At 42.5% G+C, this 22,464-nt stretch overlaps 5 protein-coding genes across 7 annotated transcripts; 3 read left to right on the top strand and 2 right to left on the bottom strand.

The window, feature by feature from the left end:
• Window positions 1-119: 119 nt before the first annotated feature.
• polr2k (RNA polymerase II, I and III subunit K) lies at window positions 120-2,198 on the bottom strand. The gene is made up of 4 exons (XM_040188897.2): window positions 2,073-2,198; window positions 1,760-1,830; window positions 581-673; window positions 120-472 (listed from the first exon to the last, which is right to left on the bottom strand). The coding sequence occupies exons 2-4, from the start codon at window positions 1,818-1,820 to the stop codon at window positions 450-452; spliced, it is 177 nt and encodes a 58-aa protein (XP_040044831.1). The 5' UTR covers window positions 1,821-1,830; window positions 2,073-2,198; the 3' UTR covers window positions 120-449.
• stk3 (serine/threonine kinase 3 (STE20 homolog, yeast)) lies at window positions 2,178-8,423 on the top strand. Its single transcript, XM_040188889.2, has 11 exons — window positions 2,178-2,394; window positions 2,989-3,069; window positions 3,236-3,364; window positions 3,596-3,710; window positions 4,129-4,293; window positions 4,406-4,573; window positions 4,696-4,833; window positions 5,044-5,169; window positions 5,266-5,470; window positions 5,741-5,931; window positions 6,112-8,423. The coding sequence occupies exons 1-11, from the start codon at window positions 2,372-2,374 to the stop codon at window positions 6,268-6,270; spliced, it is 1,500 nt and encodes a 499-aa protein (XP_040044823.2). The 5' UTR covers window positions 2,178-2,371; the 3' UTR covers window positions 6,271-8,423.
• Window positions 8,424-8,500: 77 nt separating this feature from the next.
• Window positions 8,501-12,575, top strand: rida (reactive intermediate imine deaminase A). Of its 2 annotated transcripts, none has more exons than XM_040188893.2 (6): window positions 8,501-8,776; window positions 9,738-9,843; window positions 10,062-10,116; window positions 10,218-10,286; window positions 11,652-11,707; window positions 12,270-12,575. In XM_040188893.2, exons 1-6 carry the CDS (start codon window positions 8,526-8,528, stop codon window positions 12,324-12,326), a joined length of 594 nt encoding a protein of 197 aa, XP_040044827.2. In that variant the 5' UTR covers window positions 8,501-8,525; the 3' UTR covers window positions 12,327-12,575. The 2 variants fall into 2 exon arrangements, with proteins under 2 accessions (XP_040044827.2, XP_040044828.1); XM_040188894.2 differs by having other exon boundaries at window positions 8,662-9,088.
• A 182-nt stretch (window positions 12,576-12,757) lies between these two features.
• On the bottom strand, window positions 12,758-18,590 carry LOC120826526 (uncharacterized). 2 transcript variants are annotated; one of them, XM_040188895.2, is made up of 5 exons: window positions 18,294-18,590; window positions 18,075-18,173; window positions 15,252-15,527; window positions 13,414-13,467; window positions 12,758-13,326 (listed from the first exon to the last, which is right to left on the bottom strand). In XM_040188895.2, exons 2-5 carry the CDS (start codon window positions 18,163-18,165, stop codon window positions 13,313-13,315), a joined length of 435 nt encoding a protein of 144 aa, XP_040044829.2. In that variant the 5' UTR covers window positions 18,166-18,173; window positions 18,294-18,590; the 3' UTR covers window positions 12,758-13,312. The 2 variants fall into 2 exon arrangements, with proteins under 2 accessions (XP_040044829.2, XP_077937534.1); XM_078081408.1 differs by having other exon boundaries at window positions 18,075-18,546.
• Window positions 18,591-18,959: 369 nt separating this feature from the next.
• Window positions 18,960-21,103, top strand: rpl30 (ribosomal protein L30). The gene is made up of 5 exons (XM_040188896.2): window positions 18,960-19,075; window positions 19,190-19,238; window positions 19,749-19,894; window positions 20,177-20,307; window positions 21,003-21,103. The coding sequence occupies exons 2-5, from the start codon at window positions 19,218-19,220 to the stop codon at window positions 21,053-21,055; spliced, it is 351 nt and encodes a 116-aa protein (XP_040044830.1). The 5' UTR covers window positions 18,960-19,075; window positions 19,190-19,217; the 3' UTR covers window positions 21,056-21,103.
• The last annotated feature ends 1,361 nt before the right edge of the window (window positions 21,104-22,464 follow it).

The following is a 22,464-nucleotide window of genomic DNA, read 5'->3' as shown; positions in this document are numbered from 1 at the left end:
TCTTCAACATAATTCTCATTGGAATGTAAGGCCTTTCATGTAAGTAGTAGTGTTAAGAAGAAATCACTCACTGGTTGAACTGGTGGTAAGAAGAACGGATGAATAATAAAAATGAAAAATTGGCTGTTTAAAAACATTTATTCCATCATTGTACATATTCTTCCATCCATATAAATGTCATCAATAGAAGTTGATACTTGGTGTGTTCTTGAGGGTATTAAGAATATGTGGGTGAACTTATAGTGATGAATCATGGAATCAAAACACAATCACAACAAGTGAAAATTAGTTTTTTAATCAACCAACCAGTTTTAACCATAAATCAGAAATCTGTAGTCAGACCTGAACTTCAAAACATTTGGAGTTTTCAATTTATTTATTTACATGGCCGTACACTACAAAAATAGTACACACACAAAAAAAAATCCAAATGGCTGCTTTCCTCGTCTTCATCGGGCATCAAAGACAACCACTGAAATCAACGACTCAAGGAAATGTACAGGTGTAGTTCCCAATTCATGCATATCATTTGTAATGAAAATCCTTTTTGTCGTCATAGATCATTACATTTAAAGGATACGTCTCTTTGTCCTCTTCTTGTACATGATCCTGTAACCACATTCTCTGCATCGGATAGGATCACGGGCCTTAATTTCATTTTCAGTGTGACATTCTGCAAATAATAAGAGAATATTACATGAAATATTCTGTATCCTGTTTCTATTAGGGACGAGGGTGGCGCATGAAGTAGAGAGGGTGTGCCTATCCTAACCGCCGGGAACCAGAAGGTTGGCAGGTCAATCCCCGGCTTCTCATGACTCATGTCGCAGTGTCCCTGAGCAAGACCCCTAACCCCTAATTGCTCCCCGGGCTAAAATGTAAAAAGCCATGGGTTAAAAATGCAATGTAAGTTGCTTTGGATAAAAGCTTCAGCAAAATTACCTGTAATGTAATGTAATATTAAGCCTAGAAGATAATAGTAACAAGCTGACTAGAGATCGGGATCATAGTACATATTGGCTGATAAGAGCCAAGAAATTTGGTAACCACAATGTTTGATGTAATTTAGAAATCTATTACATAGCTTGTTCATCTGTGATATAAATGTAATGCATGTAACGCAACATCCAAACCCTCTCGGGGATCCTTATTGATTAATATTTCTGTTTGTGTAAAAACATCTTTAAAAAATCACCTGATTCATCATTTCCAATTTTGTAAACTTCTAAATAGATATCGTAATCGAAACACGTGCAATAATTTGGTTGATACTTAAGTTTGTATTGGTTGGTCAATGAGGGTTACTTTATGTTCTTTACAAAAATATAAACTACACATAAAAATGTGTGATCTAGTTACATTGGCCGATTCCTAACTGTTCAAGGGGAATTAGATTTTGTGAAAAATCTGTAATGTAACTTAGTATGAGGATTTCAGCGTGTCAATTTGTCATAAAGTAGATCAATAAAATCCTGCTGTCTGTACAGATAACAAATACTATTTTGTATTCATCCATGTCCCTGAGAACTGAAAAGTAATATTTAAAAAAGCATAAGCACACGTTTATATAGTACGAAAAGTACTACTGTTCTACTGTGTGTACTTATATTGTGGTATGTGTGAACATAAGTCATTTACGGCCGCAGCAGCACTGTCGAAGGTGTAACGTTAGCAGCAGCCGCAGTACGTTGGGTATGATACTTTAGCATTGTTAGTAATGGAAACGGCGGTGACGTTAGACGATTTAATGTAGCAGTACCTCCACATATGTAGATCATAGGCTGCTGTTTGGGCGGTGGCGCATCTTTCTGTGGATCCATTTCTGTTTGTCTAAAAGACAGGAAAAGCAATATTGACACAATCGCATCTGTGTCGTTGCAGCATGCTAACACAGAGACAGCATGGTGTGTGACGCCGGCGATAAGTATAAAGCACTATGAGTAGGGAACGCATATTTATTATTTCAAGAGGTTAGTGTATGAATAGTGCAAGACTATCGTAAATATGAAAATAGTCCAAAAGGCAAAGATAACAATAAGAAAGCCCGACTTTTTAACAAGCTAAATGTTTACCTCTCTTTTTCACGTCACACACCGCTGCATGAGCGCATGCGTACAACCTTCATCCACCCCACAGCAAAGCGGTTTCTGATTGGTCAGAAAAAAACTCAAGTCACGATCAACTCCGGTCCAATAGGGGGCGCTGTCGAGATGTTTTATTTAAACCGAACTGACAAACCCTCAGCTGGCCCTCTGTCGGTTTTTGACAACAACGACTCGGTCGACAATGTTCACATCTTGACCATTGGCCCCCCAACACTGCCATAACTCGCAATTAGTCATTTACTTTTTATTATCAGAAGTTATACATCATGGAGACGTCGGCGCCCAAAAGGTTTGTGTAGTTCCGACCGGTTTAAAACGTGCTTTCGAACTAGGTAGCCGAAAGGCTAACGTAGCTGTCGTAGCTGATGCTACCTCGGTTAGCTTTACCGGTTGTCTGCCACACTTTCCACCCCGTTAGGAATTAACCGTTTTATTGGTCACCCTTGACCAAAGTCACAAGCCCAGTGTTAAAGCTTTACATTCATTCCAGCCTGTCAAGATGGAAGGTATCATATTAATGGTCGTTGGGGCCTTTCAGTCAGCAGTTTTATCCACTTTTTCATTATTATTATTTGGACATGTATTTTTTAGTTGTAACAAATACATTACTTGTGTCACAGTTTCACATCAATCCTATACAACCCCATAATGCTGTACTAGATCACAAATGAAGTAGATAAACACATGCAAACATTTGGGTTATTCATGTATCTGAATTATGTATTCCCATTAAATCCTTATTCTATGTTACTTAATGTTATTTGCTGGTAGGCACTATGATGTTGATTTAAGGTTCTGTAGTGTTTTACATTACTTTAACTGGTTTTTATTCAGGCATTTATACTTAAGTTACCATTGATTTTCTTTCTCCATTTTTTTTCAGCAAGCTGAAAAAGCTGAGTGAGGACAGCTTGACTAAACAGCCAGAGGAAGTGTTTGATGTCTTGGAGAAACTCGGTGAAGGGTAAAATGTCTTTCTCGTGACTAACCTCTTGTTTCCACTTGTGTGCCGCAACCGTCTGAAACTATTTTAAGGCCATCGGTAGATTTTAAGATGCACCTCCTTTTGTTCTGTGGTGCATTAATTTATAAATCGCCATAGTTGTTAATGTACTCTTGTTTCTTTTCAGTTCATATGGCAGTGTGTTCAAAGCCATCCATAAGGAGTCAGGCCAGGTGGTGGCCATCAAGCAGGTTCCTGTGGAGTCTGATCTGCAGGAGATCATCAAGGAGATTTCCATCATGCAGCAGTGTGACAGGTAAGCTGTCCCCAAACCTCCAAATGTACTACCCAATGATTGTCCTCAAAGGATCATATTTGCTTCCATAGTTTACTTTACTCGTAGTGGGATGTTTAACAGCATTGGTTAGCTGCTGCAGCCTGAACAACTCATCTAAAAGCGTTTTCACACTTCTGTGTTTTTTTTTCAGTTCTAAACGAAACAACTACTTCTCTTTTGATAACCACTCGGTTTTGCATTTCCCTTTAGTCCGTATGTAGTGAAATACTATGGCAGCTACTTCAAGAACACTGACCTGTGGATTGTCATGGAGTACTGTGGCGCCGGCTCTGTGTCGGACATCATCAGACTGCGCAACAAGACGGTGGGTCCTCACCAAGATATTTGTGCTGCGTGTGTATGACTGAACCAAAAATCGTAGTGGTTTGTCTCCGTTATATTTAACAGACAAATTTACTTGTAATACGCATTCTAACTGAGTCTGACCAAGACATTGACGTAACAAAACATTTATATTGAATTAAAAAATCAAGTGAAGAAACCGTAGTGCCCATTTTCACCACACTGAACAGTAGTGCAAGTAAAAGCTGAAAGGATACATTGCACATCAAGTGATTTGCTGTAGATGTGGACATAACATTTAAAAGAATTGACTATGCTTATTTAGCTGTCTGGTAAGAGCAGCATGTCGTGGTTGACAATGTGTGTCACTGTAAAGAGCCGAGTTAGACTTATTTATTTTATTGACGCATGCTTAATCCTCCTTTTCCTTCTAACGTTAGTTGACAGAGGATGAGATTGCCACCATCCTGAAGTCAACGCTGAAGGGTCTTGAATACCTTCACTTCATGCGCAAGATCCATCGCGACATCAAGGCAGGAAACATCCTCCTCAACACCGAGGGACACGCCAAACTGGCAGACTTTGGAGTCGCCGGACAGCTAACGGTACGATTATAGCAGATGCTGTATAGTTTGTGACTTCCTTCGTAGTGATTGGAAAGCGTCAAGCTTCAAGTTCATAATGGTGATTTTAGCTTTGTTTGTTTTTTCTCTGAAGGACACAATGGCAAAGAGAAACACTGTGATCGGTACCCCCTTCTGGATGGCCCCAGAGGTGATCCAGGAGATCGGCTACAACTGCGTGGCTGACATCTGGTCACTTGGCATTACGTCCATAGAGATGGCAGAAGGCAAACCCCCCTACGCTGACATCCATCCCATGAGAGTGAGTGACCACTTTTTGTTCAAGAAGCTGGTGCAAAGACACAACGAGTCAGCCTTGAAGAAGGAACTTTTTTTTAGTTATTTCACCTGACAATTTAAAAACCTTTTGCCGCCCCCCCCCAGGCGATCTTCATGATCCCCACCAACCCCCCTCCAACATTCAGGAAGCCGGAGCTCTGGTCAGACGACTTAACAGACTTTGTCAAGAAGTGTCTGGTCAAGAATCCGGAGCAGAGAGCGACCGCCACGCAGCTCCTACAGGTTGGAGGACACACACACACACACACACACACACACACACACGTAAACTTTTAAGAGCAGAACAACGTGTGTTTACGCTGTAACTAAGAACATGCAAAGGGTGAATGGAAGACCAGGGATGCTCCGTATGCGTTCAGTGTCTGAGAGCAATTGAACCCAAAAAGTTGCAACAAAACAACTTTTTTTTTTTTTTTTTTGGTGAATACCCAGCACCCATTCATCAGCCTAGCCAAGCCGGTCACAATCCTGAGAGACCTGATCACTGAGGCCATGGAGATGAAAGCCAAGAGGCAACAGGAGCAACAGAGAGAGTTGGAGGAGGAGGACGACAACTCTGTACGTAAGCTGAGATGTTTACAATGAAGCTTCTGTTGACGCAACTACTAGATCTGACGGCTGTGTATTGGGGCCATGTGACTGAATGTCTTCCAGGAGGAGGAGACGGAGGTGGACTCCCACACGATGGTGAAGTCGGGCTCAGAGGGGGCAGGAACCATGCGGGCCACCAGCACCATGAGTGATGGGGCACAGACCATGATCGAACACGGCAGCACCATGCTGGAGTCAGACCTGGGCACCATGGTCATCAACAGCGATGATGATGACGATGAGGAGGAAGACCATGGATCCATGAGGAGTGAGTGCGCACACACACGGAATGCTTATTCAGTTATAGGGAGAAAAAGGATGCTCATCTGCACTTCTATGTTATATATTCTATAACCATAAACTTAAAATAAATAAACAAAAAAATTAAAAAAGAAAAATGAAGGCGTGAGCCAACAGGAGAACTTGAATGTTATTAACTTTTCTTGACCGAAATATATTTGTACGAGTTTGACAAAAACAAAGTACTAAGTAAGGGGACCAGATGATCAAGAGTTGAAATCTTCTCCCTCCTCCACAGGACACGCCACCTCCCAGCAGCCGATGCGTCCGTCCTTCATGGACTATTTTGACAAGCAGGACTCCAACAAGGCACAACAGCAGGAGAACTACAACCACAACCAGCCGAAGGAGCAACCCGGCTTCCACATCCAGTCCAAGAACGTCTTCCCCGACAACTGGAAGGTTCCCCAAGACGGAGACTTTGACTTTGTGAGTAACATCTTCTATAAGCATGCGTTTGTACGCACTAATTAATTGGGTTTGACCTGAAGGAATATATACAACTAGTGCCAGTTGTTACCCTCCCCGACCCCCCCACAAAAAACTGCCGCAACTCTTACACTGAACATGACTCCTTGTCTGTCTTACTCTTTGTGTGCTGTACCCCAGCTGAAGAACCTGGACTTCGAGGAGCTGCAGCTGCGTCTGACTGCCTTGGATCCCATGATGGAGCGGGAGATTGAGGAGCTGAGGCAGCGCTACACGGCCAAAAGGCAGCCCATCCTGGATGCCATGGATGCCAAGAAGAGACGACAACAGAACTTCTGAGTGCCTCCTGCGCTCCTCTTGGCCCAAATCCACCATCGCCACGGAGCGTACATCCCATTGACTCAGAGGAACTAAGATGGCCGTTTATAGTCCTTTGTTAGAATCCCACTGATGTTCTAGTTGTCTGCTAACTAGCCTCTTATTGAAGTTAGATGCCTCTTCTACAACCATTTTGGCTCCTGGAATCTACACTCGTCTGCCTTGTTTCTACTCTTTGTCCAGATGCTCTTCCTTCATTCAGAGTAGAACAGTCCCCCCTTCTCCCCCACCTCCATGGAGCCCACACTCGGCAGCAGACGCGGAAACACAGTGGTCAATAACGAGTGGTCTTTTTTTTCCTCAGACTTTTCCCCTTCAGTGTAAATATAATATACGGCCTAGTTTGGAAATACCCGCAACAAAAAGCCGTGGAGGCTTGTCCATGACCAAAGACAATCAAGATGATTTTGATAGTAGAGAATGCCTTAAATTAAATAAAACCTGGTCAGGTGTGTAAATCCATTTCCTCTCTTGGAGATGAGTCCGAAGTGGAATGTGGAAAGCTGCAAGGATGGAGATAGGTGACGGAAAACCATGTTGGTGGTAAAGAAAGGATCATGCATGTCTTCATGGTGGAGAAGAACTTGTTTTATTAGCGTTAACCATCATTTATTTAATCATGTTTTTTGCTTCTCTTAAACATCTATAAATGGACTCCGTGCACCTCGGTGCCTCATTACACACCCGTATCACATATTTGATAGTCCTTGTGAACTTCGAGCTTTTACTTGACAAGAGGATCCACTTCATTAATTTTAGTTAAAAAAGATTCACATTCCGATACATTGCATGATTTTTTTTTTAGAGGAGTCTTATAAAAACCATGTATAATTATTCCAAAATTGTTTTCTTTAATTGTTTAGCACTTTGGATTAATTCACTTTCTAAAATATGTTGTCGTTATATGTGGAGCCATCACATAAGTGAGGCGAAACAAGTAGCCGATGGACTGTTTATGGTTGTGGTCAAAGAGGGACTCACTGGGTCATGGTGAAAGACTGAAGCGTCTTAAGGATTCTGTATATTTTAGGAAAGCGGAAGCTGCAGACACGTTTCTCTAAATGTATTTTTCTCATCAAATTTCCCTGCAGTTTATTTCTGTGTTTCATGAGTTATGATATTGCATTGCTGACTTTTGGGTGTTATTAATGAAGCAATGGAGATATCGTTACTGTTCAAGCTCATTTGTCTCGTTGCAAACTATTCAACTCCAAACATTTCAGCGATCAACTTTTTTTTTTTTCCTGACCAAATGAAGGGAAAATCAACAATCTTGTCGTTAATGGCGTGCTTATCCGTCAAAGAACAGATATGGGCGTATATCAGATTCTCAGCTCACTCATATTGTTGACCTCCAAATAAACAATGTCAGATGGACTTCATTTCACTATTTTGGATGTTTAATGGTTCATGGTTCTTGTTGAGAAGCATGCTGGCCTCTTGGTTGTTTAGTTTCTACAATTTGATTCCACACATTCTGATTCCGGTGAATGAATTTCTGCTTTGAATACGTGTACAATATATCTAGAGGTTTCTGTTACTTACCCTTGTTGTTAAGCAGTCTTGGTGGTTCAGCACAGACTTCCTGCATATCAATCAACATTTTGACCTGTTACACTATCGTATGTATCTGATGGAGACAAAATGAAGTCTGGAGTCCATCGGCAACTTGCACACAAGCGTTCACGATTTATTTATTAAATAGGTTTAAAAGTGTTTTTCTTTCCATTGCTGCCCTTTGTCGAATACATGTGGCTTACTTTATGCATGTTTAAAGTTGTGTATGCAATGTAAGTGCAATACCGTTACACACGTGAGAGCAATGTTCAAATGGAAGCTGGATTTCTAGCTTAAACTACTTTGTCTGTACAATTGAAAAAAGCCCTTCTGAAATATGACATTGTGGAGAATCTGACATATGTGTAGTTATCTGAAATCACGCTTTGATATATAGCTATATGATTTTGTTTTCATTTATTTCTCTCTTATTTCCACCCAAAAAGTGATGAGAGCAATGCAAGCATTAATGTTTGAATTACCTAATGTATTACCTTTTCTTTATAACACTTCATTTTGACCAGGTGCACAAAATAATAAAAATCACTTGTAGTTAACCGTGCCTGCGGTGGAATCCTTTCATCTTATCTCTTATCTTAAGATTATGAAAAGGGAGACATGAACCGCTGAGACGGACTTTGGAAGCAGAAACACCACAAATGAGCGCCCGTCGTACCGTAACGCTTCTAACACGCGCGCCACTGTGTTTTTTTAAAGCTTTCTCCCAAAAAAGGAACTTTTGGGGAGACATTACGGTAGACTTTACGACAACTGTTCCTACTTTGTCTCCAGGCTGTTGCCCAGCGGACTCCCACCATTCCGGGCCAGTCTGCGGTGAGCAAAACATGTCGGTACTCATCAGAAAGATCATCAACACCGCCTCCGCGCCGGCTGCCATCGGGCCTTACAGGTGACTTTAACCGACCCCCCCAAAATAACTGAATTACGCGTATCTTTAAATTAGCGACACGTGGGGCGCATTGAGCGTTTCGGAGGGTCATTGCAGTAGTTTGTTCAGGGGGCGGGACCTTCCGGTGGGCAATGAACTCACCTGCATGACTTGACGTCCCCCAGTTAAAGTAAAAAGTGTCCAAGAGGAAGTTTTCGCAGAGCAGAAAGAATCGCTGCGGAGTACAGAGGCAGACCGCTGGCTTGAAATGGCGTCTATTCGTCGACAAATCCCTTACACTTCAAAAGCCCCTGTCAGACAGGGAGTATACAGGTGAGGAGTAATCTCATCTGAAACGCCACATCTGGATTTAACGTTTCTCTATTTCTACGGAAATGCAAAAAAAACTGTTGGTGGTTAAAATGATCGTTACCCGATTACAACCAAAATAATCAGACGTCGTTTGGCAAAAATACATCAGTTCAGTGTGTGTGCTATTTATTTGTCGTTTAATTCTATGTGCACAATGTGAGGAGTGTTCCTCCTTTGGCCAATGGGCTGCCAGTGGGCGGGGTTACGTCACACGGAACGTGAATTCTACGATTCAAGGTCACTTGTCTGATGGTGAATTCTATCGTCTAAAAATGATTTGGCTGTGTGGTCTATTAAATATGGGTGTTTAATGTGCAGATACAGTTTTGTTTCAGAAATGGCTTCTTCAGAAGGTTTTTTTTTGTGTGCATTTTCTATTATCTCCATTTCTATATCGCCACTCATTTAAATGCTGTCCATTCATAAAAAAGGAAATTAGATATAAAGTGACTGTACTATATATATATTATATATATATATATATATATATATATACGATCACAACAGTGGGAACGTACAATGAAACGCAAAATGAAATTATTTAACCCATAGCATTCCTTAAAAAATGTATTTCGTTTTGACTATATATCTGTGTGTGTCTCATCTTCAGCCAATCTGTGGTTGTGGACAGAACGATGTACATCTCGGGTCAGCTGGGGATGGATGTGGCCTCAGGTCAGCTGGTAGATGGTGGGGTGAAGGCTCAGGCCAAACAGGTGAGGCGGGACAGATTATATCAAGCTGACATTCTTCCCCAAGGAAGAAACAATATAAGTAACTGAAAGATAAGCAAGGTTACTTAAATAAACGCTGCCGTTGAGATGTATAAGAAGTCGGGCTACTTATTAAAACACCACATTGGGTTGTTTCCCAGGTCTCACCTGAATGCTATTCAATCTGAACCACATATAAAGGAAGGTCTGTTATCCCTCAGGCTCTGGTCAATATGGGGGAGATCCTGAAAGCTGCTGGCTGTGACTACACCAACGGTGAGATGTCAGGCTGTTCAGCGACTCGGCTGCAGCTCATTTGTTTTCACATGATTTGGATGTTCAAACATAACAAACTGTCCAACTCTTGGTGGTTTCAGTGGTGAAGACGACTGTTCTGCTCGCTGACATCAACGACTTCAACGGCGTCAATGACGTCTACAAAACATGTGAGGAAATACTCCTTTTGTGCTTGAAATTTCATGCTAGAAAGTAGAAAGTGAAATTGATAATAATTCTTAATATTCAAATATCTAAGAGCCACCACACAGGAGCAGCCTTGAACTGACATTGTCGGCGCGGAGGTTACATCTGTCCCCTATAAAAGCAGCCTATTTTTATTCCATCGCTGCTGTGGTGCGGTCACAGCCACTTGCACATGAGTCATTGTTTACCGTGGGGCTGATTTTCGCTTGATATGATCAAATAGGGCACTGGCTTGTTCCTGCTTATCCCAATTTCATCTCTGTAAAGTGCGTTCTTGTGAAAGAGGGGTTGTCCTTGAGGAGGCTGCTTTATAAGGGAATGGAAGTGAATTCAAGGCGGCATGTGAGCAGGCGTGCAGCCTGCACAGGATCCTCTAGTCTGAATGTCTATTTTGCTTGGTGTGAGAAATTTAAACTCATCTAAATAGTCGCAAATTGTCTTTATTGATGGACGTGCTACATCTTCCTGTGCATGCAGCCAGAATAACTGGTAGACCTTCACTGTAATCTACACCAATGGCGAGATGTCAGGCTGTTTGCCAATTTTCTAAGGTGCCCACATCAAATTGTGTGCATTGCGTTGTGCAACATGAGCATGTATAAATAGTGTTCCACCTTATGTCAAATTAAAAAACAATGCTGTGAAAGTCCGTCACTATTCCCGCTGCACGCTCTACGACGCATACACGCGGCGTCTTATGTTTCACCGACATCGCTCAGAAGATGACGGGCGAAGCAGACGCTTGACGGACGAGCTCGCTTAGCGCTTCGTCTGCTGAATGAGTGCGGCCTCCTCCCTCGGGCCGCTCAGTCAGGGCATTTCCTCCTGGATCACAACAGACGGGTGTAATTCAAGCCGCGTTGCCCAGTGAGTTGTAAACGGACACCGCCGCGCAGGCACAGCGGTGTCACTCGAGCCCCCCGGGCAGTTCTTTGCCGGGAGGGCCATTGACCCTCGGGGTAAAGTCTCCGAGTTGTTCGACCTCCCTCTTCTGATTTGCCGCTAAAACCACAGCCGAGGGAACTTTCCCTGATCCGGAAGAGAGGAGACGCGTGATACAAAGTCATTTTAAATTCCCCCAGGTTTTGGCTGTGTCTGAAAAATGCGATTACTCGATAATGCATTTTGAGATTTTAATCTATTGAGACCTGTGATTTGTCTTACAAATACTTTAATATAAATACAAATACTTTATATATGGAAAAAAATTGTATCCACTTGCATGCATAATTTGAATGTTTTACCCATAAATTGAATAATCCCTTTCAATGTGGAGTTATAGATTTGCCTGCTGGTTTTAAAACTAGTTATAATACAAATGTTTTCAGTTTTCAGCAGTAAGTTCCCAGCCAGAGCTGCCTACCAAGTTGCTGCTCTTCCCCGAGTAAGTACAATCAGCCCGTGTACACCGACATAGAGCCGTGTTTTACACATCGTGGACATCAATACGCTCGGTGTTGTGGAGAGTCATGGTAACTAGATGCATGCCCATTTATCTGTGCCATCTCTTTTCCATCATTCCTGTGCAGCTTTTTTCCCTATGAGCAGAGTGGGAAATTGAAATTGAATAATATAGGCCGCTATTTCATGGATCACTATGAAACCTGATATTCATTTTCCCCGTGGGATGAATTGTCATAAATTGAGTAACCCCCTGACTTTTAATAGTTTTAATCAGGTCTGTCTATTGGTACGTCACCATCAGCTCAGTTGTACAGTGTTAAGTGCTAACTAATGAATGTCTGCATGCTAACACTAACTCACAATGCTTGGACACATCTTAAGCCAAATAAGACAAAGCTCAAAAACTCTCCTTTTAATGAAAATTATAAGCTACGCACACATTTCGGCATCAATATTGGTTCATGAACATTGCAAAGCATCGCCTGTGACCCACAATGCCTCTCTCATGTCCTCATGTTCTTTCTTTATCTTTTTCTTTGTAGGGGGGGCTGGTGGAAATCGAGGCGGTTGCCGTCCTCGGTCCCCTCTCAGACGCCTGACTAGACGGCCACATCACAAACAAGTTGTAGTCTAACCGTCACGTGACCAGCGGAAGCCTTCATGTATTTCCAGATGAAACGTAAACGGCCAAACTAGGATGTAATGGTGAATGTTGACTGTTTATCTATGACCAGTAGTCTCACATTCCCTGGTCACAGTGGCCAAGTCAACCTCTGCTTTACTCCAGAGGAATGTGAGAAGACATTATAAAAGTGCAGATCTCACTAATAAACAACAGTACAGTACAACCTATGATCCCGGACTGGTTATTGCGCCCTAAAATACCACCAACATACGTATTCATCCCGCCTAAAGATATCAAAGAAAGTGCATGTATAAGATGTCACTTTTAAGGAGGCCGCTTGAATTCTTTGACTGTTTCAAACAAACGGAGCGTCTTCCAGTAAGAATTTGGGACAAACCACACACAAAGTTTTCAATGCGTCATTTAATCTTATCTTGTTTGTGCCCTTGTATTCATTTTACAATCTTCATAGTATCTACTCTTCATATTCAATACAAACATGGTCGTAAAATCAAAGCCAGCTGCCCAAAAAATAACATTGTTTATTAAATCAAATTTGGCTTTAGTTTCCTCTAGAATTGAGTGTTGAAGAAAGTGTTGAATTTAGACAATCTGTGATTATAAATATCCATAAGATGATGAATAGAAACGCTTAGAGACAGTTTATAATTGAAGTTATCCCGTACTGATGATGAAAACAAACAAAGTGCCGTAGAACTCTGTGTATATATTTATAAACAGTTTGCGAGCAGAAAATTCCAGCCATACGTCGTCATGAGGGAAACAAGGCTCAGCGATGGCTGCGCGACCCTGAGTGGAAGCGTCTCATCACAGGGTCTGCATCTTGGCAACGAGGCGACGTCTTTCACACACCAACACCCACGCGTGCTTTCACTCGCACATACAACAACAACAAGGCAATCCCAACAAACTCAACCGCGCGGTCGCTCGTGTTGCACTTCATTCACTGGCAGCTGAAAACAATCAAGCGATTGGTTTGTGAAGATCTCTCTTTAAATGGATCATGTTGGAGTGTGTTGAATACGGACAGCGGCGCTCACCTGGTGCCTCCTCTGCTTTGGGCTCCGAATCACTCGCTGGGGCCGCAACTTTCTCTGTTGGCGAAGGAAGAGAAGGATTTGTACAGGTGAACAAACAAACGGTCACAATGGTTCGGTTGAACTGGCGTGTTCCCAGATAATTGACACGTCTCGAACCGCAGCATCGCTGTCCTTGTTACTTCTGGATAATCCACAGAACGCAACCCTGAGCACAAATAGAGCCACAGGTGGGTGAGCTGCCACTTCCGCTCTGCTATGTGTCTCTCTCTCGCTCTCTCTCTCTCTCTCCACTGGCTGTGAAACGAAGTCCTATATGTGTTGGCGTGCTCTAGTTTCTCCATCTACTCCACTTCCACCTTAATGCGGCTACGATGACAACAAAATGTGGGCAACGCGCACACAAACTGCATGAGGGCCGTCCCAACTGGAAGTGATGAAGTGACATCAAAAGGGGGGGGGGGGCCGAGTTAAGTGATGATGAAAAAGGTCTGAGACACACCCGAACACACATTTGAAAAAACTGATGGGTACATCACAACAAAAGAAAAACAGCATCTTGGTGAGGCAATGTGCAGTGATCTAAAGATGCAACGTGCTGTATTTCTCCCGTTGCATGAGCGCGCTCTGCACCTTATATGTCGTTCTCCACTGGCCTGCGATGCAGCGGCAGACGCTTTGCATTAGACAAAGAAGGGCTTAAGAGCTGACCTCATGAACCTGTCAGCTGCTTGTCATTTGCATCGTGAGGCAATAAGTGAACTGATAGCACTCGATGTCCTGCGGCGCTGTGTCACACAGATATTATTACATGTACCTCTGAAGAGCTCTCTAGGAATTCTGAATATTGATTGTGATGCCACAGTCGCTAATGTGTAATTGAGCATTTCCCTCTCATTACCAGAGCCTCGTGGAAGGAAACGGGTTCGCTATTTCCCCCAGAGACTACAAACGCAACAACATTAACCATTCAGCTCGGGGCGAAGTGTTAACAACAGCGCTGTCCTGGCGAACTCAACACCTTCCCACTGTTCTTGTGCACTCATACAAATGAGAAAAGGAATAGTATGAAGAGCTGATCCTGCGCTTACTAGTTAAAGCAGTAAATCTTTGGTTTCCAGCCGTTGACAACAGGCATCACTGACATTAGTAATAGATCAACAGACTCCGATTAGACATCCAACAAATTCCAATGGCTCTGTGTTCTTCAGAAGACATGTCAGTGTGTTGTTGGATACCGCCTGGTTACCCACGTTGCACTGGGACTAGTGAAGGGCGGAAGAGACATTTTGTACCCGGACGTTAATCGGGTCGCTCTGCAGGAGGGGGAGCGGTGCTCAGGTTTCTGCTGGTCATCAATAAAAGTTGTACATTAGTTATCCTCCCATCAGTGCGACACAAGAACACTGTGGCTATTGTTTTATACTTATTGTGTGAACAGCATCCAATGACCAGTCTCACAGAGGAACATTATGATAAGAAAAATGCTCTAAAATCAGTGTTTCAATCTTTTACTAAGCAGTTAAAGCTTTGATCTTTTTTTGCAACTGTTCCCCATCCTAGAAAGCCAGTTGATGTGTGACACACAGTGATGAATAGAGACGCACAGCTTGAACCTTCTCACCTCCACAACACTGAGAGGTTTGGTTTTGCTGAGATAAAGTGGGGAAGGTCACTGAAGGATGCTACAGAAGAATTAAAGCCAAGTAACAGCCTATAGCCAAAGTTGAGTATGTTGTTCTGCAGCTGCAGTCTTTTGACAGCACAAACATTTCCCCATGATGGTTAACAAAAGGGAAACGACTGACGTGTCCCAGTGATGTTTCTTGACTCCGACCCACCTTCCTCAGGAGCTGCAGCTGCCGGCTCCGAGGGGCTTTCGGCTGCCGCTGCTTCGGCAGGTGCTGCTGCTTCGGCAGGTGCTGCGGCCTCTTCAGGCGGACTGGCTGCAGCAGGCGGAGGCGCCTCCTCTGCGGATAGAGCTTCAGCAGGGTCATCTGCAGATGCTGCAGCTGCAACAGGTTCATCTGCAGGTTTTGCATCGCCGGCGGCGGCAGGGGTTTGGTCAGGAATAGTTTCGCTGTCCTCGGCTATGTTGCCATTTTCATTGGCCGCCCCTGTCGGGAACATACACATTAACAAGAAGCACGATTCAAACAGACTGATTATAAAGTAAAACCTATGTATTAAATATAAAACCAGTACAAATGTACGGACTACGTTGAATGCAGTCAAGTGCATGACTTATGACCCATATTGTTGGGTTCATGCCGCTGATATGGATTGAGAAGGCAAAACTGTTGAAGATGAGAAGCATGATGACATTTGCATGAAACACAGGGGCTTGTAACACTTTAAGGCACATGATACCTGAGTTAAGGGACGAGCAGTAGTTTTTTCTGGGGTGATATGTCTCCCGAATGATATTGCTCTGGCTATTAGGTTACACGCTAAATCCTAAGTGTCCCTGGCCCAAATCCTTTGCTGCACCTCTTTCTCTTGTTTCCTGGCATCTCTCCACTCCTGTATGTGATATAAAGTCTCCTAAAATCCTAGAATTAAACTCCAATCACTGGCTGTTGACCATGCAAAGCTCCCAACAAACCAAAACCACAGTGTGTACACTTATTTGAGAAACATAATTCTACACGGTCAACTACTCCCCCCTTTTATTTACTGGGTAAATAATAAATTATGTTTTGGCACCATGCCACAGGCCATTGGGAAGGAAGTAAATATGGAATAAATCGACCTCCACTGGTGCAAAAAGGGTTAATCATTACATGGATTGTTGTTAATTAACACAGTCAGCCTCACACTGGGCAGTTCACAGCTATGTGGACAGGTTGCTATGTGCTTGATACTGTGCAAGCATCTTTTTGTTTAATGGATTTGCATTGGGAGTATATTTGCATGGATCGTAGAAGTCTGGGCTGTCTATCGTCTATGTTGGTATAAGTAAGATACCCTTTCCTTTTCCATTTCTCATGACATCTGTCACAATACTTTCCTTAAAAGGAGATTGTGTTCTATAAATGTTTAAATAAATCAACCTTTGATTAATAGACGTCATCTATGTCTTTGGGGTATGAAAAGTAGCATTAGGTGAAGGAAATGAGCCTCATGCAAAAACAAGACGGCACCCTGATAGATTTCCCTCTGACCTCTAAGACGATTAATACATCACTTTTCAACATACCTCAGGTGATAAACCTGGAAAAGGAACCTGCAAGTAAAACCGCCATTATCAGTTAACAGTGATGATGACATTTTACATATACACTTTATTGAGAGTAACTCGGACACTCTCTTTCAGGGAGGTCAGAGGTCAGGGCCAGCTGCAGGAAATTAGGCTAGATACACTTAGGTAGGGTATTTTATTTTTGCTATATAAAATATTTCCAAATAGCACTGTCATACATGAAGTATTTCAAGATACTCGGTTATATGAGCATGCACGCATGTGTCTCCATACTTTCATCATATTGGAATGTAATAGCTTTTTTAAGGAATAGAAAGAGAGAACGAGCGCAAAAGGCACTTGCTCAGAGGTGATGCAACTTAGTGAATCTTTTACCAGTTTTTCACTTTCTTTGTCTTGGAGTTCTGTCAAATGACGGCTAAGCGGGCAGAACTGCAAACAACACAGATTTAGCCAATATACACATTTGACAGCCTTGGAATGTAAATTAAGATCGTAGTCTCCCTTCACACTGCCGAATGCCAACACAGGATCCAGTGTTGCTGTTTTATCGTGAAATGTGTACAACCATCTCTGAGCCACTACAACAAAGTGTCCCAGGTGGATTCTCCTTTTACCATTGAAACCGTAGACAGTCACCAAATCTGCTTCCATGCCACTGTGTCTCTCAGGGAGGACAGAGCCAGAAGCCACTGTTAAATAATGACAATACACTTTCCCCTCCTGTCACTGTGGAGCTCTTGTTCTCCAAAAATACAGACATTAGATACAGTGCCCTCAGAGATAGATTGGTGATTGTTTGCATGTAGACTTGAACTCCTTATCAGAAGTGTTCACTGCTGTATTAGTCTATTTTTATTTATTTGACCTTTATTTAACCAGGTAAAATCTATTGAGAACCAATTCTCATTTACAATGATGACCTGGCCAAGAGGCAGTAGCACAGTTCACACAAGTGACACAAACAGCACAGACACAATGCAGTTTGACAAACACATATTTTAAATATGGCTAAAAACAACATAGTTAAGTTAATAAACACTATGTACAAAAAGGCAGATTACTGGAAATTCTTATAAAGTTCTAAATGATATTACCCTAGTTGGAAATGCCGATAAACTGATGACGCCATTATAACCTATTACATTTTGCAAGACTATATTTGATCATCAATGGAAATTAAAGTAAAGGGCTCGTATTAACACATTTTAGTTCAATAATAATCCATGCACAATTGAAGTTCTTTCATAATACAAAATAGCTATTTAGAGATATGTAACACCACTAACATCTCAAAAGTGAAGCCCCTGACAACACAGTATTATTTTGAGAGCAGGGGTTCAGTTATTAATGTAATATTCTGTGTTGGGACGCTTAAAACACGCTTCCTGTAGCTGAGTATGTAACACCTACATGCGTCCCCTCGCGTCTCACAGACACACACTGCGTGCGTGTAGATCACCTGTTGTGCTGGCGCCGTTGCTCTCCTCGGGCTTCGCACCGGGTCGGGTCGTATCCACCGCTGAAGTTTGGGAGCTGCCGGAGCATCCCATCCTGCTCCCTGCACACACAGCAATGGTTGACTCGGGAGTTGCGGGGTTGAGGAGAGGTTTGCAGCTGCGCTGATGACGTCGTGCACAGATATCGTCACTGTTAATGGAGATAAACCTTCACGCTATACCTGTAGATGGTCCCCTGGATGGGGAACAAAAATGCACAATGGTAGTTAAATTCCTTCAGGAATTGCGCATCACGAGTCTTCCTCCGAGAAATAGCGTGCAGCTATTTGTTTTGTGGCAACAAGTAACTAAACAGTTGTGCACGCAGGTGAAGTGTGGCTTTCCGTTGTGTACTGTAACTTAGGCTGTTTCTAGGAGGCTGGCGCAGGGACAAAAATACATTATTCAGTCCGCGTTTAGCCGCCACCTCTTGGGGCGGGGAAAGGGAACCTCTGGCCTCGCAACAGCTATTAATTAGGCTCCCTGTGTACTTTTCGGAAAAAGCTTAATGCTGAGTTAATCTACTGGGAAAATATTGAGATGATCCGAACTGTTGCAATACAACAAGCATTGGCATCAGAATTGCCCCGTTATAGTGTGTTATTGTGTGGTTGGTTTGGTTTTGATGCATGACCACAGCATTTGAATGTTGTAAACTAGTTTAAGCCTATACGTGTACTTGTATTCTAATCAGCAGGGCAATGTATATTGTGTGAGTAGCCATATATTTTGTGTGTAAAATTGATGCATTGAATAAAGGGGTGTATATAAAGTATAATTATACAATTGTATGTGAATATGTGTTGATTCGTTATTGTCAAATACTTCAAGTTGTGTAAACCATCTGCAGCGAGTAGACTGCGCACGTGCGCAGTACTCGTCTGCGCAGGCCCACGGACAGATAGCAGCGCAATGCACCATGGGACTTCCTTTCTCTCCGAGGCCATATTGGAGTTAACTCACTGTAAGAAGAGCTCTGGGTTTTCTGATTAAAATGACCCGCGATTTGTTCAATTTAACATCTTTCTAGCATCCAGACATTAACGAAAGTATTCTCCTTCTCCCCTCTCGACCGCAGGTTGGCCGGTCAGGACTAACCCGCAAAAATGGTGGCCGCAAAGAAAACGGTGAGTGGCGTCGGCCCGTTCCGCGGTGCACGCGCTGTGCTAGCGGCAGCCTTCACGTGGAGACGTGTTTCTGTCAGGGCCCGCTAGCTAGCATTGTAGCTTCCATGTTAACGCATTGCTGAGACCCGATGTGCGTGTATTTTTTGTTGAATTCGACTGTAAATGTATGAAAGCATGTGTCGATAGTCAACCCGTCGACCCATCTCTCCGTCGATGAACGCCTGTCGCCGTAATACTGAAAGGTTATCAGCTCGGCAGTGTAGCTAATGCTAGCCTGCTAACGTTTAGGCTAACGATTTCGTCATTTTGTTGTCAACATTTCCTGCAAATTGTACGTCAAATACGCAACACACACGCTGACCTCCGTGTGATCGTTAGTTAAATGGTGCTTGTAGTATTCGCACTGTTCGGTTGTGGGTGAACACCGCCCTGAATCAAACGGTTCATGCTTGATACGTAAGTTGGCCATAGAGCTGTCACTAACTTGAGGTTTGTGCATTGTCTGTTCAGAAAAAGTCCTTGGAGTCCATTAACTCCCGTCTCCAGCTGGTGATGAAGAGTGGAAAATACGTCCTGGGCTACAAACAGTCCCAGAAGATGATCCGTCAGGGAAAAGCCAAGCTGGTCATCCTGGCTAACAACTGCCCAGCCCTCAGGTAAACGACTGATCAATACGTTATATGTGTTATATTAAGGTAAACAAATGTATCTGTTGGCTGTTAGGTAGTAACACTGGTGTTATGTGACCAATGGTTCCATATGGTTGAAAACGCATCTGGCATCAACGATTTATTACCACACTGCATTCACGTGTGGGTGTAAAGTTGCACTACATGTTAAAACCGATCATTGTGCCAATGATTTCTGAATGTTCTGAATGTATATAGGTATTATATCTGCTTTGACTCACATTTTTCTTCTGTGTATGTCCTGTTCAGGAAATCTGAGGTTGAGTACTATGCCATGCTGGCCAAGACTGGTGTCCATCACTACAGTGGAAACAACATTGAGCTCGGCACAGCCTGCGGCAAATACTTCAGGGTGTGCACACTGGCCATCATTGACCCTGGTGAGTACCTACTCTTAACACGCAGGTTTAATGGCCTCTGAGCAAGTCGGTTTGACTAAACTTACATACTGGCCCATCAAACACCAGTTTTTAACCACAACACTGCATTTCACGTTGACCTATATGCACTGGCACTCAGTAAATCTATTCAAGATACAGGGAGGTCAGATTATTTTAATCTGTTTATCATGTATTTATGTGTTTTAGTATCTTTTAATGTGGAACTATTTGATTGCAGGATTTCTTGTGTTTGACCATTGATAAGGGTAGTAGCCAGATCTGTGATCTATTAATAGAGACAATATCAATTCTGTGGGTGCAACCAATTTGTCAATGTATTTACAAATAATCTTAATTCAGGGCAACAAATAACGCAGCAAAATACTCCATCAACCGTACGAATGTTTTGGGTTAGCTGATGTTTGATAAAACGCTATGTCTTTATGATCTCTTTGGTCCATTTGGCACCGTTGGACATATTCATGAATGTGGTCCAATTTTAAGATCAGTGGCAAGTTGAACTGCTGCTGTTCTGCCGACCTTTCATAGATGCTCAGTAAATTATTTACTTTTAACGGTCAGTGTTAACATGTATTAGTATGATATTATGGAAAATGAGCTATTTTATGCAGAGGATCTTGTTGATTGTCTTTCCATTGTACATGTTTTTGATCTGACTTTTCTTTGCTCTTCAGGCGATTCTGACATCATCAGGAGCATGCCAGACCAGCAGCAGCCACCCCAGTAGAGCTGTTCCCCCACCCCGTTGTTATAAATAAAGTCGGTGTTAACAATACACGCTGTTGTATTTCTTTACAATTTCAAGTTGCATCACTCCACTGCTGGGATACGGTCAATGACGCAAGTAGCCACCAGAGAGCATCAGTGTCCTCTAGACCTTTTCAGATGGGGTTATTGTGTTTACTGTTTCGATGTCTGTAGGAGGATTTCCTCTGGTTTCTGTTGGACTGTTAACAATATGGGATTTATAAGCAGAAAACTAGGTGACATTTTTCTGGACATCAGATTCTAAACGGTTAGTCTTGGGAGTCTGCTAATGTTTTAGGATATGTCTTTGCTAGCTGTATCCCGTTGAGCTGTATTAGCTGCGTCCTGTTGACTGTGAGAATGTGCTGTCCTTCCGGAGGTATTAAAGGCTTTAGCCTCTGCCTCCGTCACACACGCCGTTGAAGTCCTGTGGCTTCAGTGAGAATGTATTGAAAAATACTAGAAGCGGAGCACAAAATGTTATGCTGCTTTAATTTATTTCTTTTTTTTTCAGCCACGGAGCAAAGAAAGTCAAAAATCCAAATTGGGAACTACTTTAAAGATGCCGACCTTCAGTGTTTGACTGAACATACGGTTTGTTGGACATATGAGCTAAAATAAGACTTATGAAATCCACTAACACAAAATGACCACTTCATTAATACAAAAGTATGTTGGACATTTGTTGGTGGCGAAAGAAGCCGTTCTCACACCGCGAGTGGGATGGAAGGAATGTTGGCGGTAAATAAGTCATTAAGCGTATACATTCTAGATGAATCTGAGCATTTATCAAATGTAACCAGTGAAAAACGCTAGATAATGTTTGTTTACCAGGAACAGCAGTCTGTGATTTGACATTTTACTGGACATTTTACTTTTATTGGGACCAGATGTCCGTGCCATTGGCCTAAATTGGAAACTGATGAATCATCCCAGAGATATAAGCCGTCCATCATCCATCCAGTGGTTTGGCCCAGTTTTTCCACTCACTGCTTCTCTAAGCGGTTTTCTTGATTCCCAATTAAATCGAATGAAATCATCCTGGATGATCTGTTTCGCGTGCGACAGATGCCCTGCGCCGGATGAGAGGCCGGTGAGGAAGATTTGAATTATCAAGCAATAATCTGCACCATAAATAGAACTACAGCATCCTCCAACAATTGTTTGTCTTCCGTTTTTGTTGATCATTTTAACTGATCTGAAATCTATATTTCTAGTTCATGTAGCACAAAATCATTTGAGTAAAATTCAATCATACAAGGAAACTGTTAATCAATATTGAACATTTCTTACCATGGTAACATTAAATGGGGATTAATATAGTATACATAAACTAACTGAATGGCATGTGACCCCAGTGAACATTTACAGGGTGTTCATTGCTTTGTA

Source organism: Gasterosteus aculeatus, chromosome 10 (assembly GCF_964276395.1).
Source record: "Gasterosteus aculeatus chromosome 10, fGasAcu3.hap1.1, whole genome shotgun sequence".
Lineage (NCBI taxonomy): Eukaryota > Metazoa > Chordata > Actinopteri > Perciformes > Gasterosteidae > Gasterosteus > Gasterosteus aculeatus.
Note: the sequence above shows the minus strand (reverse complement) of the source record. Positions and strands in the feature narration are given on the sequence as shown.